This window comes from Eurosta solidaginis, chromosome X (genome assembly GCF_040869045.1).
Source record: "Eurosta solidaginis isolate ZX-2024a chromosome X, ASM4086904v1, whole genome shotgun sequence".
Lineage (NCBI taxonomy): Eukaryota > Metazoa > Arthropoda > Insecta > Diptera > Tephritidae > Eurosta > Eurosta solidaginis.
The window spans coordinates 159,006,138-159,023,227 of NC_090324.1; the positions used below are offsets into that span (position 1 = coordinate 159,006,138).

The 17,090-nt window shown below is 36.2% G+C and overlaps 1 protein-coding gene across 1 annotated transcript in view; it reads right to left on the bottom strand.

The window, feature by feature from the left end:
- Positions 1-13,918, bottom strand: part of toy (twin of eyeless) — a 1,118,401-nt gene extending 1,104,483 nt beyond the window's left edge. The window contains exons 1-2 of the mRNA XM_067758321.1: positions 13,883-13,918; positions 13,314-13,539 (exon numbers count right to left, since the gene is read on the bottom strand). Coding sequence (XP_067614422.1) covers positions 13,314-13,539; positions 13,883-13,918 — 262 coding nt within the window. The remainder of the gene's footprint in view (positions 1-13,313; positions 13,540-13,882) is intronic.
- Positions 13,919-17,090: the final 3,172 nt, after the last annotated feature.

Sequence of the window (17,090 nt, forward strand, 5' to 3'; positions counted from 1 at the left end):
TTTTTATCGATAGAAATATGTTCGGCAAGGTAATTCAGAATATTTTCTTCAGTGACAGTATTCAAAAATGAAAAGATATACCACCATATAATGTGCCTCACAACATTACGTTGTACTACAGCCAAATCAACGTTTGAACTTGTACCAACAACAATTTACATTGGTTTATTTTGTTTGCTTACATTCGTTTCTTTGTTCACATTTGTCAACATTTGTCTATTTTGCTTTTTCCTATTCTTGCGCTTATTTGTTGTTTTCCACGTCAGCCGCAACAGGCGCAGAATTAGCAACATCAGAAAAATTATTCAAACCACTACTTGGGTCATTAAAATTATCGACAGAGATTTTCCCTGCATCGTTGGATTTACTACTGGCTTCGATCGACATTTTCTCTGCAGAATTGTTAGCAGCAACAAAAGTCTCACGAACATCGTTGGCTAAAATGCTCTTAACAACACCATACCCCGCATCATCACACGATTGAAAGCGAGAGCAAGGCAACGGCAAAAATGTTTTCATAAAAACAAAGTCAGCTTTAATGTCTTTAATGTCTTTAGCACAACATCGTTATTGTCACACACTATTTTCATCATAAAAAATAAAAATAAATGTAAGGCGCGATAACCTCCGAAGGGATCTAAGGCCGAGCTTCTCTTCCAATTTGCGTCGTGCTCCTCTTGATTTTCCCTACAAATTTGCCGGACGGGACCTACATGTTTTATGCCGACTCCGAACGGCATCTGCAAGGCAGATGAGTTTTCACTGAGAGCTTTTCATGGCAGAAATACACTCGGAGCGCTTGCCAGTCACTGCCGAGGGGCGACCCCGCTTAGAAAAATTTTCTTCAAATTGAAAAACCTTATATCTAAAAATTTGATGTTGCTTTGCCCGGGAGTTGAACCCAGGGCATACGGTGTGATAGGCGGAGCACGCTACCATCACACCACGGCGGCCGCCAACTCAACGTTGATTTTAAATCATGTTCTTGCCCACTGCACACACATTGTTCGTTTTTATTGTTTTTATACTCAGCTGAGCAGAGCTCACAGAGTATATTAACTTTGTTCGCATAACGGTAATCCGTTACGGCATAAACTAATCGATATAGATATAGACTTCTATATATCAAAATGATCTAGGTGAAAAAAAAAATTCATTTAGCCATGTCCTTCCGTCTGTCCGTCCGTCTGTAAACACGACAACTTGAGTAAATTTTGAGGTATCTTGATGAAATTTGGTATGTAGCTTCCTGGGCGCTTATCTCAGATCGCTATTTAAAATAAACGAAATCGGATTACAACCACGCCCACTTTTTCGATATCGAAAATTTCGAAAAACGGAAAAAGTGCGATAATTCATTACCAAAGACGGATAAAGCGATAAAACTTGGTAGGTGCATTGACCTTATGACGCAAACTAGAAAATTAGAAACATTTTGGACAATGGGCGTGGCACCACCCACTTTTAAAAGAAGGTAATTTAAAAGTTTTGCAAGCTGTAATTTGGCAGTCGTTGAAGATATCATGAAGAAATTTGGTAGGCACGTTACTTCTTTTACTATATGTGTGCTAAATAAAAATTAGCGAAATCGGATAACGAACACGCCCACTTAAAAAAAAATTTTTTAAGTCAAATTTTAACAAAAAATTTTATATCTTTACAGTATAAAGGTAAATTATGTCAACATTCGATTCCAGTAATGATATGGTGCAACAAAATACAAAGATAAAAGAAAATTTCATAATGGGCGTAACTCCGCCCTTTTTCATTTAATACGTCTATAATACTTTTAATACCACAAGTCGAACAAAAATTTACCAATCCTTGTAAAATTTGGTAGAGATATAGATCCTATGACGATAACTGTTTTCTGTGGACGAAATCGGTTGAAGCCACGCCCAGTTTTTATACACAGTCGACCGTCTGTCCTTCCGCTCGGTCGTTAACACGATAACTTGCGCAAAAAACGATATATCTTAACTAAATTTAGTTCACGTACTTATCTGAAGTCACTTTATCTTGGTATAAAATATGGCCGAAATTCGACTATGACCACGCCCACTTTTTCGAAAAATAAAAAAAAATGCCATAATTCTATACCAAATACGAAAAAAGGAATAAAACATGGTAATTGGATTGGTTTATAGACGCAAAATATAACTTAAGAAAAAAACTTTGTAAAATAGGTGTGGAACCTTCCAAATTAAGTAGAAGAAAATGAAAAAGTTCTGCAGGGCGAAATCAAAAGCCCTTGGAATCTTGACAGGAATACTGTTCGTGGTATGACATATATAAATAAATTAGCGGTACCCGACAGAAGATGTTCTGGGTCACCCTGGTCCACAGTTTGTTCGATATCTCGAAAACGCCTTCACATATACAACTAAGGGCTACTCCATTTTAAAACACTCATTACTACTTTTAATTTGATACCCATATCGTACAAACACATTCTAGAGTCACCCCTGGTCCACCCTTATTGCGATATCTCGAAAAGGCGTCCACCTATAGAACTAAGGTCCACTACGTTTTAAATAATCATTAACACCTTTCATTTGATACACATGTCATACAAACACATTCCAGGGTTACCCTAGGTTCATTTTGCTAAATGGTGATTTTCCCTTATTTTGTCTCTCAGCTGAGTATGTAATGTTCGGTTACACCCGAACTTAGCTTTCCTTACTTGTTGTTATTAGCATTTGCATGATACTGTTGATTAGAATTATTGTCAAGATTAACGGGGTGGTGAGCGAAAAGAACTGCGACGCGCTCTCTCATAAGCTTTACAATAACAAGTAAGGAAGGTTAAGTTCGGGTGTAACCGAACATTACATACTCAGTTGAGAGACAACATAAGGGAAAATAACCATGTGGGAAAATGAACCGAGGGTAACCCTGGAATGTGTTTGTATGACATGGGTATCAAATGAAAGGCATTAAAGAGTATTTTATGAGGGAGTGGGCCATAGTTCTATAGGTGGACGCCATTTAGGGATATCGCCATAAAGGTGGATCAGGGTTGACTCTAGAATGTGTTTGTACGATATGGGTATCAAATTAAAGGTATTAATGAGGCTTTTAAAAGGGAGTGGTGGTAGTTGTATAGGTGGTCGTCTTTTCGAGATATTTCCATAAGGGTGAAGGAGGAGTGATTCTAGAATGCGTTTGTACAATATGGGTATCAAACGAAAGGCGTTAATGAGTATTTTAAAAGGGAGTGGGCCTTCGTTCTATAGATGGTCGCCTGTTCGAGATATCGCCATAAAGGTGGACCAGGGGTGACTATAGAATATGTTTGTACGATATGGGTATCAAATGAAAGGTGTTAATGAGTATTTTAAAAGGGTGTGGGTCTTAGTTCTATAGGTGGACCAGGGGTGACTCTAGAATGTGTTTGTACGATATGGATATCAAATTAAAGGTATTAATGAGGGTTTTAAAAGGGAGTGGTGGTAGTTGTATAGGTGGTCGTCTTTTCGAAATATTTCCATAAGGGTGGAGGAGGAGTGATTCTAGAATGCGTTTGTACAATATGGGTATCAAACGAAAGGCGTTAATGAGTATTTTAAAAGGGAGTGGGCCTTAGTTCTATAGGTGGGCGCCTTTTCGAGATATCGCCATAAAGGTGGACCAGGGGTGACTCTAGAATATGTTTGTACGATATGGGTATCAAATGAAAGGTGTTAATGAGTATTTTAAAAGGGTGTGGGTCTTAGTTCTATTGGTGGACGCCTTTTCGAGATATCGCCAGAAAGGTGGACCAGGGGTGACTCTTGAATGCGTTTGTACAATATGGGTATCGAATTAAAGGTATTAGTGAGGGTTTTAAAAGGGATTGGTGGTAGTTGTATATGTGAAGGCGTTTTCCAGATATCGACCAAAATGTGGCCCAGGGTGGCCCAGAACATCATCTGTCGGGTACCGCCAATTTATTTATATATGTAATACCATGAACAGTATTCCTGCCAAGATTTCAAGGGTTTTTTATTTCGCCCTGCAGATCTTTTTCATTTTCTTCTACTTAATAAGGTAGGTATTACACCCATTTTACAAAGTTTTTTTCTACAGTTATATTTTGGGTCAATAAACCAATCCAGTTACCATGTTTCATTTCTTTTTTCGTATTTGGTATAGAATTATGGCATTTTTTTCATTTTTCGTAATTTTCGATATCGAAAAAGTATGCGTGGTCATTGTCGGATTACGGCCATTTTTTATACCAATTCAAAGTGAGTTCGGGTAGGTACGTGAACTGAGTTTAGTAAAGATATATCGATTTTTGCTCAAGTTATCGTGTTAACGGCCGAGCGGAAGGACAGACGGTCGACTGTGTATAAAAACTGAGCGTGGCTTCAACCGATTTCGCCCTTTTTCACAGAAAGAAGTTATCGTCCTAGAATCTATGTCCCTACCAAATTTCACATGGATTGGTAAATTTTTGTTAGACTTATGGCATTAAAAGTATCCTAGACAAATTAAATGAAAAAGGGCGGAGCCACGCCCATTTTGTAATTTTCTTTTATTTTAGTATTTTGTTGCACCATTTCATTACTGGAATTGAATGTTGACATAATTTACTTATATGCTGTAAAGATATTAAATTTTTTGTTAAAATTTTACTTAAAAAAAAATTGTTTTTTAAAGTGGGCGTTCTCCGATTTTTCTAATTTTTATTAAGCATTCATATAGTAACGTTCCTGCCAAATTTCATCATGATATCTTCAACGACTGCCAAATTACAGCTTGCAAAAATCTTAAATTACCTTCTTTTAAAAGTGGGCGGTGCCACGCCCATTGTCCAAAATTTTACTAATTTTCTATTCTGCGTCATAATTTCAACTCACCTACCAAGTTTCATCGCTTTATCCGTCTTTGGTAATGAATTATCGCACTTTTTCTGTTTTTCGAAATTTTCGATATCGAAAAATTGGGCGTGGTTATAGTCCGATATCGTTCATTTTAAATAGCGATCTGAGATGAGTGCTCAGGAACCTACGTACCGAATTTCATCAAGAAATTTACTCAAGTTATCGTGTTAACGGACGGACGGACGGACATATCTCAATCAAATTTTTTTTCGATCCTGATGATTTTGATATATGGAAGTCTATATCTATCTCGATTCCTTTATACCTGTACAGCTAACCGTTATCCAATCAAAGTTAATATACTATGTGAGCTCTGCTCAACTGAGTATAAAAAGGAATGTTAGATTTCACTAAATAATCCATGTCATTTGTGAGAATATCAACACAGGGAAGATGAAAAAGTTCACTGCAGCCAAAATTTTTTGAATATAAAGTTGTTGCGTGCGCGAACTTCAGTGGAAAGCAGCGGAGCTTCACAAAATTCTAGTAGGTCACTTCCACCACACCAAAAACTTTAACACAATTTTTAACAAAATTTAAGCACACAAATACACTGATTGGGGTTTTAGATAGTAAAATTTAAATTTCTGAACACATTAGCTGAATAAAGAGTGTAAAAATAATTTTTAAATAACAAATACAGACAGTGATAGTTTAACAAATTCTGCTGTGGTAAGTGGTGAATGTGACGTACTAGAGGTTTTTGTGAAGCAGGCATGCTTAACCAACGAACCGAGCTAGTATTTGTACTGCTGCTCAACCAGCGTGGTTGTTGTTGCCTAATGATGCTGCTGTTGTTAACAATGTTTCAACTGTGACGCCAATTTCTAACGCCGTTGCTTTGCAATCTTCTTCGTCTACTTCGTCTCCTGCAGTTGTTGGTAATCAAAACGAATGGAAGACAGTGCAAAATAAAAAAAATTGAAACGAAGAAATAAAACTCAACATAACAAAGAAAGCGCTTCTAACAATGATAATGCTGATGCAGGTACGACAAGTACTAGTTTATTGCCGGATAGTGGTGAAAGCAACAATAATGCTGGCATTGCTAATGTTAACATTAGACCCAGTCCCAGTAATGATAATTCTGATGCAGGTACCACAGGTACTAGTTCAATTCCGAATAATGCTGTAAGCAACAATAATGCTGCCAATGATAACATTAGACCCTCCCCCAATTATGGTAATAAAATTAATTCGCGCTTGCTAGCGCCACCTTTAGTTGTTGGGTCGGGCATTAATAGTGACTTAAGTGCTGTTTCTAAAAGGAAGTGGTTGCATATTTCGCCTTTCTCTGCCTCGGTCACATCCGATAAAATAAAACTTCATATTTCTCAACATACTGGTATTGATGTTAACTCCATCGTTTGTTTTCCGTTGGTGAAGATTGGCGTGGATCCCAATTCTCTGCGTTATATTAATTTTAAATTTGGTGTTGAGGAAAGTGTACTACCTAAGCTATTGGTGCCTGACTTATGGCCTTCAAACATTGCCGTGCGTCCTTTTAATTTTCGTTCAAAAAACGACGAGGTCAAACCGATGTCCAATGGCAATCGGTTGGGTCAGATGGTACAAGGAACCGTTTAAACATTTCTATACAAACCTCGACACGGGATGTAGCTAATATTCATTCTTACAAGGATCTTAAAATTTATTTTCAAAACGTATCAGGCCTAAGAACCAAGTCTGACTCACTATATAGGATGAGTTCAAACTTGGATTTTGACATCTTTGTTATTGTCGAGACCTGGCTAAATGACACTTTTATGGATGGTGAATTTTTCGATGAAAATTTATTCTGCGTTTTTCGAAAAGATCGCGATGCATTAAAAACTGGTCTGTCTAGAGGAGGAGGCGTTTTAGTTGCGATTCGGCGAAAATATCGAGCGACTATGGTGCCATTGCCGAATGCTCATTCTCTGTTAGATATGCTTTGCGTTTCTGTACATGGAGTTTCTAAACTTTTAATTTGTGTTTCTTATGGACCGCCTACTATTAGCGATTTACTTTATAAAGAGCATGTTGATAATATTTTAGCCTTAGAATCTAGTCATGAAAATGTTTGCGTTTTTGGCGATTTCAACCTCAGTAATCTAGAATGGTCTACTTTTGATAATAGTCGGGGGCTTCTTCCTATGTCTTCAAATGCGTTTGCTGAAACCTATTTGATTGACGGCTTCTCAAGATGTGACCTTAGTCAGATTAACAGTTTTAATAACAGTCTTATTAGAATATTAGATCTCATATTTTTAAGTGATAATATGAATTGTTGCCTCCAGGAATGTCTAGACCCTTTGTCCACTCCTGGTCCCCATCATGTACCGCTTGTTCTTCATTTGGAATTTTATGAGTTTAATTCTTACGTAGAAGATTCGCTTTCCAAGTTTTGTTTTAAAAATTACGATGTTGATGCTGTTAATGCGGCAATTGAGTCTATTGATTGGGATTCGCTATTTGCTGAGGTTGAAGTTACCAGTTGTTTTAATATTTTTAAGAATAATTTAAATTGCATTTGTTGTGAACATATTCCGAGTGTAAGAAAAAAGGTTTACAAAATTCCTTGGTTCACAAAAGAGTTGAAAAAACTGAAGAATTTGCGAAACAAGTTTTTCAAAAAATTTAAAAAATCTAGGTCTCCTACTTCCAAGGAATTGTATTTAAAATATTTGAAAGAATTTAAGTCATTGAGCAAAGTTTTGAAGCGGAATTATATAAGTAAATTTGAAGACGATATTAAAGTGAATCCGAAGGCTTTTTGGCGTTATGTGAAGTCAAAGAGATCGTGTTCTAGTATTCCCTCTGCTGTATTTTACAAAGATACACAAGCGGATTCGGCTTTAGATGCTGCAAATCTTTTTGCAGATTTTTTCAGCACGAATTTCGAGGCTGACCCTGTCTTGAGTAGTGGTGGTTTTTTTAGTGCCTTGGATGCTAGTGGTTTTTCACTAAACTTTGGGGCTCTTGAACTCTCGTTAGATGATATTGAACTTGGGATTCGTCAAATCAAGATGTCGTCACAGACTGATGTCGATGGGTTGTCGTCTCACCTTTTTAAAAACTGCGCAGCTCTCGCCTACCCGATCTGGCTGCTTTTCAATAAATCCCTTGAGCAAGGCGTCTTCATTGATGCATGAAAAATCTCCTTTATCACGCCAGTTTTTAAATCTGGCAATAAAAACGATATTTCCAATTATCGCCCTATTTCTAAAATTTCCACTGTCTCAAAACTTTTTGAATGCATAGTGAAAAATAAAATTCTTTTCTCCATTCATCGTCTCATCTCTGTTGATCAGCATGGATTCATGTCTGGGAGATCAACCACTTCTAATTTAGCAGTTTTCTCCGAATACTGCATTGAAGCCTTTAGTAACCGCGCCCAAGTTGACACAGTGTATACTGATTTTTCGAAAGCGTTTGATAAAGTTAACCATCGTATTTTGTTATCAAAGTTAAAAAGTTTTGGTTTTCACTCAAATTTTTTAAATTGGACTAAATCGTATCTTTCTAATAGATCATGTGAAGTTGTAGTTGATGGGGTGTCCTCGTATTCTTTTATTGCCTCCTCTGGGGTTCCTCAGGGAAGTATATTGGGTCCGATTCTTTTTGTGATGTTCATCAATGATATTACTACTTGTTTTAAATATTCAAAATTTCTCTTGTATGCTGATGACATGAAGATTTTTAGCAAAATAACGTGTTCCTCTGACTCGACGAAACTTCAGAGTGATCTTGACAATGTTTTAGCTTGGTGTCAGAAAAATATGCTTCCCTTAAATATTAAAAAAATGCTCCCATGTCTCCTATTCCAAGTCCCGTACTCTTATCTCTACTTCATATTTTATTGGTGGCTCACAACTAGACATTGTTTCTAAAATCACTGATCTTGGGGTGGTTTTTGATTCCAAGTTTACTTTTCATAGCCATCTTAACTATACCATAGCTAAGTCGTACTCTATGCTGGCTTTTGTCAGACGTTTCAGTTAAGATTTCTCCGATCCGTATACTTTAAAGACACTCTTTACTTCACTGGTACGCTCGAAACTAGAATATGCTGCTTTTATTTGGCGTCCGTATTATTCCTGTCATATTAGTCGATTGGAGAGAGTTCAGAAAATCTTTATTAAGTATGCTCTGCGACCCCTTCATTTTGAACTTCCGGTTCCCGCCTATGAGTCTAGATGTTTGCTTATCGGTCTTAAGACACTAAATTGTAGGAGAACTTTCTTATCTCTAACTTTCATTTTCAATTTGATATCTGGGGTGGTGGACTGCCCCTTTTTACTTGACCGTATTTTCTTTGTTATTCCTAATATTTGTTTAAGGAATCATGCCACATTTTATGTGGGGCTGGCGAGGACTAATTATGCTGCCAATGCTCCTGTTGTCAGAGCTCTTAAAGAGTTTAATTTGCTTCCGAAATCTTCAGTTTTGGATTTCTCCTTTTGTGAGAATAGGTTTAAAATGCTACTTAATGACCAGTTAAGTTAGTTGGTATTTGCCTACATTTGTAATTAGTCTGTAAGAAATGTAACAATTTCAAGATTAAATAAATAAATAAATAGATAAATAGATATCATTTCGTTACGATAATTAAAGTTAATAAACGAAACAAAGTCATTTCGTTTCGTTTATTAACGTTAAGAACGTCAAATTAACGAAATGATTATGTTTCGTTTTCTGCCATATCAAAACGAAATCAAACTATGCTGGCAAAACTGATTGATGGCGGAGTCATTAAAGGTGAAAGCATTAGCCAAGCTGATTGCAACTTTTCCCATGAATTTTGACATTACGAACATTTCTCAGAGTATTTTGGACATTACCACCAACGAATTACACAAACAAATTACATGGAGTTTGTGTGTGCAGGTCCGCTCGCTGTTACCACCTTACGGCTCAACCATGGCTATAGCATTGCCAGCACAATTCAAACACAAAGTATCAATTTTTTGTTAACGTTTTTAACGTTAACGAAAGCTTTTCGTTTCGGTTAAAAACGAGATACAATTTATCTTGATAATTTCTTTATCGATAATATTTCGAAGTGTTTCAACGGAAACGGTGGAAATTTTTTGATAAACGATTATCTTAACGTTAAGGTGCATCCCTGTTGTGAAGCTTGCTTCACATTATTTTTCGTCCCTGCAATGTCTCTATGTTAATATTCTCTCTGTATGTAGGTTAGGCCTTCTCAGCTTTGCAGCCACACTCTCTCTTCGACGCAGGCGCCTTCGTCGCGGGATTGATCGGTAAGTGTTAGAAGTTAGAGCTATTGATATTACGTAGGTACACATACTTTAAACATATACATATATCTGTTCACAAAACAAAAAAAAAAAGGGAAAACTTATTGGAAGCCAGAAGAGGGTGATAACAGAGACAATATTAACATAGAGATATTGCTGGGACGAAAAATAGTGTGAAGCAAGCTTCACAAACCTCTAGTTGGTCACATTCACCACTTACCATAGCAGAATTTGTTAAACTACCACTGTCTGTATTTGTTATTTAACAATTATTTTTACACTTTTTATTCAGCTAATGTGTTCAGAAATTTAAATTTTACTCTCTAAAAATCCAATCAGTGTATTGTGTGCTTAAATTTTGTTAAAAATTGTGTTAAAGTTTTTGGTGTGGTGGAAGTGACCTACTAGAATTTTGTGAAGCTCCGCTGCTTTCCACTAAAGTTCGCGCATGCAACATCTTTATATTCAAAAATGTTTGGTGATAATCGGTTGGGCTATAGTGGCAGCCTGATAATCAGGTACACTACGTATTCAGTGATTTTCAGTTGAACATTTTATTAATTTTGAGTCCCGTTTTTATGCAAAATTGTTTTTGTATTATATATATTTCGATCCAATTTGATCCATTTTTTATTTTCTTTCCTCTTTATTTAAAGTTTTTAGGTCAATCTTTTTTGCCAATAAATAAATAGCTTTCTTTAAGCTTCCTAAGTTTTTCACAGTATCTTCTATGTATATATCTATCTATATATGAACGCAACGTAGGGTTGGAAACACTAATATATTGTTACGAATATTAGCAAAACTAAGCGGTGCTGCCATCTCTAAGCCGATGCTAAGGTGCGCCTTGCATGCACATCCATAGATCAATCATTATGTATCTACATAAACGAATAAAACATTAAGTCTACACATATGTACGTACACGCAGCAGAGAAGAGATGCTCCCAAAAGTATGCAATTGTAATTGTTGAAGTGTCGCTCACAAATACACGCATATGAGAAGCTATTTACGTGCATCTGTAGTTATAATTATATGACGGCAACTAAGCAAATTCTGGAAGCGCCTAGAAGATGCCACGAGGAAATCACAGAGTATAAAAGCACCAGCGGTAGAGGCGCTATAATCAGTTTCGATTAAGACGCTATCTAGCGAGCAATAGCAGTATTATGAAAGTGAGTTTCATTTGAGCTATCAATCAGTTTGGTTACTAAGCAAGCTATTCGTTGCAAAGTATAAGTGTGATTGTGAAGTATTTTAATAAAGGCCATTTTTCCATTATTCAATATTGGAGTTATTTATTCCACAATTTAGTTATACGAACGTTGGCAGAAGATTGCAAATAATATTTTTGAAAGTTTGGATTTTTTTGTTTTATTGCTTTTTAGTTGGATTTTTTTTGCTAAATAAAAGTACAGAATTTATAACGTTTTTGAAAGAAATTCAAACTACCACCTTTATTAATTTAATGGGTTGAGTCTATCTCAGAATGTGCGGCTAAAAACCTTAAATTGATGTGTGTGTTGCACGAGTGCAATATGGGGGACGTGGATGTGAGGCGACTGTGACAGACTTGACAGGCTAGGGACATGGTTAGGTTAAGGGGCGGAGTTTAGCATCCCACTGCCAAGAAACAGGACATTAGCCAGACTTTGATAATGTAACCATTTTAGAAAAAGAGAAAAATTACAACAAACGCTTCACATTAGAAATGCTTCATATAGTGGACACCCCTAATAATAAGAGAATGAATTTCAAAACTGACATCGCGAATTGTTCTCACGTCTACCGCAACCTTATAAAAAAACAACAAAAGCTCGTGATGCATTTTTACAGACCTACACAAACATAAAAGTTTTCGTCTTCGTGTCACAGCAACACTATAATTCCAAATATATATGTATCGATGTACTATTCGCCGTCTAATATATTGTTGTTTTTAAAGTTTTTTGCTTACAATTGCGGCTTTTCCTTTGTTTAGATTTTTAGTCGCTGTTTCTTTTTATAATTGCTATGTTAAATGTTAGTCTTGAAAGCGCATTTGAAGATGTAGGTGGTGTTGATGCGTTAATGAATGTTTTTATTTGTATATATTGGTATTAAAATTACGTATTGTTTTTTGCAGTCAGTCCTGATGATTACTTCAGAGTGAAGTCAAAATATTGACGAATAATAAAACAAATTAAATAAAAAATTAAGTGTTTTATTTAATCCGGCCATGAGCTCAAAAACAAAAAATAACTTGTATGCTCTGTTAATTGTTCCAAGTTTTCTACTATTCTGGCGCTCCATCGTATTTCAGATTCACGTTTGACAGTTTTTGTTAAAGCATTTTTTAATATTTCCCATCATAACGTTGGACGTGGGAAAAAAATATTTATGCTTTCAATTATTCCACAACCTGTCGCAAGTGTTTCGAATATATGCATGCATTTTTTAGTATAGCAAATTTTATCCAGAAATCAGTTATAATAAAAATACAAATTATCCCGGAAGATCTGCTTTGCGGACCGTTTGGCGCGCCCCTGTGAGTAGCCCCCCTCACTTCGCCACTGGATTGATTCGGGATTGAAACTTTTTTGGGATGGTTTATCATCATTCCCGTTATTTCTGGATCGTTTCAGGACTATTGCAAGATGATTTTGAAATTTCGTTGGTTGCTTTCATAATAATATCGCCGAGATCATTTCGTGACTATTTTGGACCAATACGCGAATGTTTTTAGAGGCATTTCGGGACTGTTCGAGAATCATTTAGAAGATATATTTTTTAAGTAACACTGGAGAATTTAGAAATTAATGTCGAATCTTTTTCGGGACTCATTAAAGATTATTTTTTGGACTGTCTCGGAACTGATTTCAAGATTGTATCGGGCTGGGGGCGGTTAACGCTACGATAATTATATATTTTTTTTATGTTTTTTTGCTTTTGGAAATAATATTTTCATATGGTTTTAAAAATTCTACCACGCCTTTTGAGAGAAATACCACAGTATTTTTCCCAAATCGACCACCAAATTGGTTTAGCAAGAGGCACCATTTTGCTTAGACTTGAGCTTGCTTCTTTAAGAAAATTTTAACTATACATACTTCTGTTGGGTTTTTTTAAATCGGTTTTAAAAACGACTAATGCGAAACTACTGATTTCACCAGTTAAACATAGTTGGATTTGTTATTCCTATATAATTTAACTTACCACGTTTAAGCAAATCATCGCGTACGAGTTGCCCGGATAAATGCGTTGGTGTTGGCTGAGGTGGTAAGGCCAGATGGGCCGGTGTTGTATTACTGGGGTACCACGTCCAAGCACCTGGCTGTCCATTAAACATACGCAGCTTTTCGTACACCGATTCGCTTTGCTGCTGTACCTGCTGCTCCTTTTGTGAAGCCAAATTTCGTAAAACTCTATTTATGGAGGATACCTGTAAAAACAAAGAAGATTACGTGCATAAATTGAGTTAGTTAGAATTTCTGCAAGTTCAATCTAGAAAATTTTTTAGCCATTTTGGGGATTCAGAGCTTCGAAATTTCCTTTAAAATTGCAATTTTTCTGGAAGAACAATCAAAAGAAAAAACGAATTACTTAAAATACACAAATTGAAAGAGTTTATTTATAGTATACAAATGAACGTATGCGAGCTCTATATATACCCTAGATATTAAAAGATTTTTGGGAAAAGTCAATTGTGCTTAAACACTCCAGCCTAGTTCTTAATATTTTAGTTAAGGTTCGGGTCATTAAAATAGGTAGTATAAAGTTCTGACACAGGGGCTGTAAACAGCTTCAGGCCGACGAAACATGATAAAATGTCACAAGGAGAACAACGTTATGCGTCTCAAAATAGGCACACACAATTGACGGACTGCCTTTTTAAACGGTTTTATTTAGCTTGAGTTGACAGGCAGGCCGCGCGGCCGTTGTGAACGAATCTTGTAATTGAAATTTAAGTAACTTCCCGATAAGCTACAAGGTTGAAACTTGGAATATAGTTCAGAACCCGACGACAATGCAATAATAAGAAAAAAATCGCCGCTAGGTGGCGCAAGGATCGAGATATTCACAAGATTCGCATTTGTGGCCGATTTGGCTCATATTTGGAGCACATAATACATGCAAGAATAGAAATCGACCTGTGAAAAAAAATCGTCGCTAGGTGGCGCATGGATCGAGATATTCGCAAAATTCGCATTTGTGGTCCGATTTGGCTCATATGTGGAACACATAATATTTACATGCAAGAATAGAAATCGACCTGTGAAAAAAATCGCCGCTAGGTGGCGCAAGGATCGAGATATTCACAAAATTCGCATTTGTGGCCGATTTGGCTCATATTTGGAACACATAATACATGCAAGAATAAAAATCGACCTGTGAAAAAAATCGTCGCTAGGTGGCGCATGGATCGAGATATTCGCAAAATTCGCATTTGTGGTCCGATTTGGCTCATACTTGGAACACATAATATATACAAGAATAGAAAGGGACCTATCAAAAAAAAATCGACGCTAGGTGGCGCAAGGATCGAGATATTCACAAAAGTCGTATTTGTGGTCCATATTTGGAACACATAATACATACATGAATAGAAAGCGACCTATGATGCCCGATTTGGCTCATATTTGGAACAAATATTGCATACAGTCCAGTAGAAGTGACATCAAAATATTTTGGAGTTGGAGGAGGGACAAGCATACGTGGCGCAGAGTCGAGTAAAGTCTTTGGAAGGATTATGTATTGAGGACTTAGGTTGTAACAAATTGTCAGGAAAGAGTCCTTGTAATAATGAGTCACTAAATGAACTAAATAGAATGAGAAATAATAGGCAATTAAATAAAGACTAAAAACTTGAAAATAAAATAATTAAAAAAAAAATGTTAAGTTAAACGGTTTTATTGAAAACAATACTTACATGAAATAATAATAATACGAAAAGCTAGAAAATAATTAGGTAAGTCCTAGGTACTAGTCATCACACTCCTTATCAACCTAGGGCGTTGATCAGACAATTAAATAAAAGCGTTGGACGCGTCATATTTCTATTGATAATCATAAGTAAAACCAACTGAACCTTAATCAGGTTATGCTACGCCTCACATTTTTAGAAATTTCACGCGCCCAACGCTTTTATTTAATTGTCTGATCAACGCCCTAGATTGATAAGGAGTGTGATGACTAGTACCTAGGACCTACCTAATTATTTTCTAGCTTTTCGTATTATTGTTATTTTATGTAAGTAATGTTTTCAATAAAACCGTTTAAATTAAAATTTTTTTTTTAATTATTTTATTTCTTTCGACATGAAGAGCGCCTAAGCTTGTGGCTACGATATTTTACTAACTTGTTTGCTACGCACCATCAAAGAGGTAAGGAAATAAATTTTTCTTGTAGCGTTACATGCTCGTAAGTAAAAAATACTACTGATTTCCCTAATTTTATAAAAAATCAAGGGTTGGTAACGCGTGTTATATGTATGAATATACATGGTAAAGGGTTTAAAGGATACACTAAAGAAAAGTGAGGTGTTGGATTTTAGCAAATGGAATAATAAACTTTGTTATTTGTTATTTTATATGTAATATTCTCAGTAAGAATTGCTTACATAAACTATTTAAAAAATGTATGTCAAGATTTTTTCACATTCAAATAAATTTGTTGCTGAATATCATCACAATAGGTTATGGACCCAGAAAGCTTCAACTGCGCCGTATAAGTAACTAATAAATACCTACATACGTGCGATTTAGGATGAGCTACACAGCCGTGAAAATTGAGCCATTGGGTAAAGAGAATTTCGATACGTGGAAGTTCCAGATTGAGGCCCTTCTAACAAAGAATGCTGCCTGGAAATACGTGAATGGTACGTGTTCAAAATCAACTTCTCCCCTGAAAAAGTTGCCGGATGGGACACTACCGAAATGAAGCAAATAAGAAATTGTATCACTTTAAAGGATATATGGGACAAGCTTGATAACATATATTAATCCAAAGGACCAACTCGTAAGGCAATGTTATTGAAGCCTCTTAAATTACTAAAAATGAAGAATGACCAAGATATGCGAGGCCACGTGAAACATTTTTTCGTAGACAAGATTCAAGAAATGGAACTCGAAATAATTAATGAAATTCTAACAGTCTTGTTGTTGTACAGCATTCCTGGAGAGTAGGAGTCATTTAGAATTTAGGTAAAGCTGCTGGAAGAATACGAAGCAAGTAAACGCAATCATAGTGAGAACACCCCCAATGCAATGTTGGTCCACAAAAATTCACAGAACCAGAGAATAAAGCAAGGTAGAGGAAAGTTTAAATATGCCTGTCATTACTGCGGAAAAATAGGTCACAAGGCCAACGAGCGAAAAGGTTAAGGAGAATGGCTTGAAATGCAACGAATCAACAAGATCTGCAGAAGTCACAATACATGTGATGCATAGCTCGAGCGATGATGTCTACATTTAGGTGCATCTTCGCATATGTGTGGCAAAAAGGAAAAATTTAGAGGACTTGGGCCATCGGACATAAATGTTTTACATTTGGCTAACAACGAGTCAACGAAAATACATGGAAATGGTAATGTGAAACTCATCACGTCAGAAGGCATCACAGCAAAATTTGATGATACGCTCTACGTTCCTGACCTGCCATCAGATCTACTCTCAGTTTCGAAAAAAACAGATCATGGTTTCAATGTAGTATTTACTGCAAAAGAGGCCACAATCTTTTTTTTTTTTTGTTTTTTGTAATGGACGTTGTGGCAGTGCGCTCAAGTGGCCCAATGAAAGCAGGCTAAGTCCGAACTATCAAATGTGTTTGAGTGAGAGTTATAATCTTGGCATAAACACCGAAAGGTTCATTTATTTCGAAATTCGTTCTACATTGTTTCAGCAGGAGAGGTTTGAAGTGTCTCGAAGTCCGAGAGAACACAAAAGCTCAATTCATTCAGAAATAATGGGCTTGAAATCGATCCATTTAAAAGTT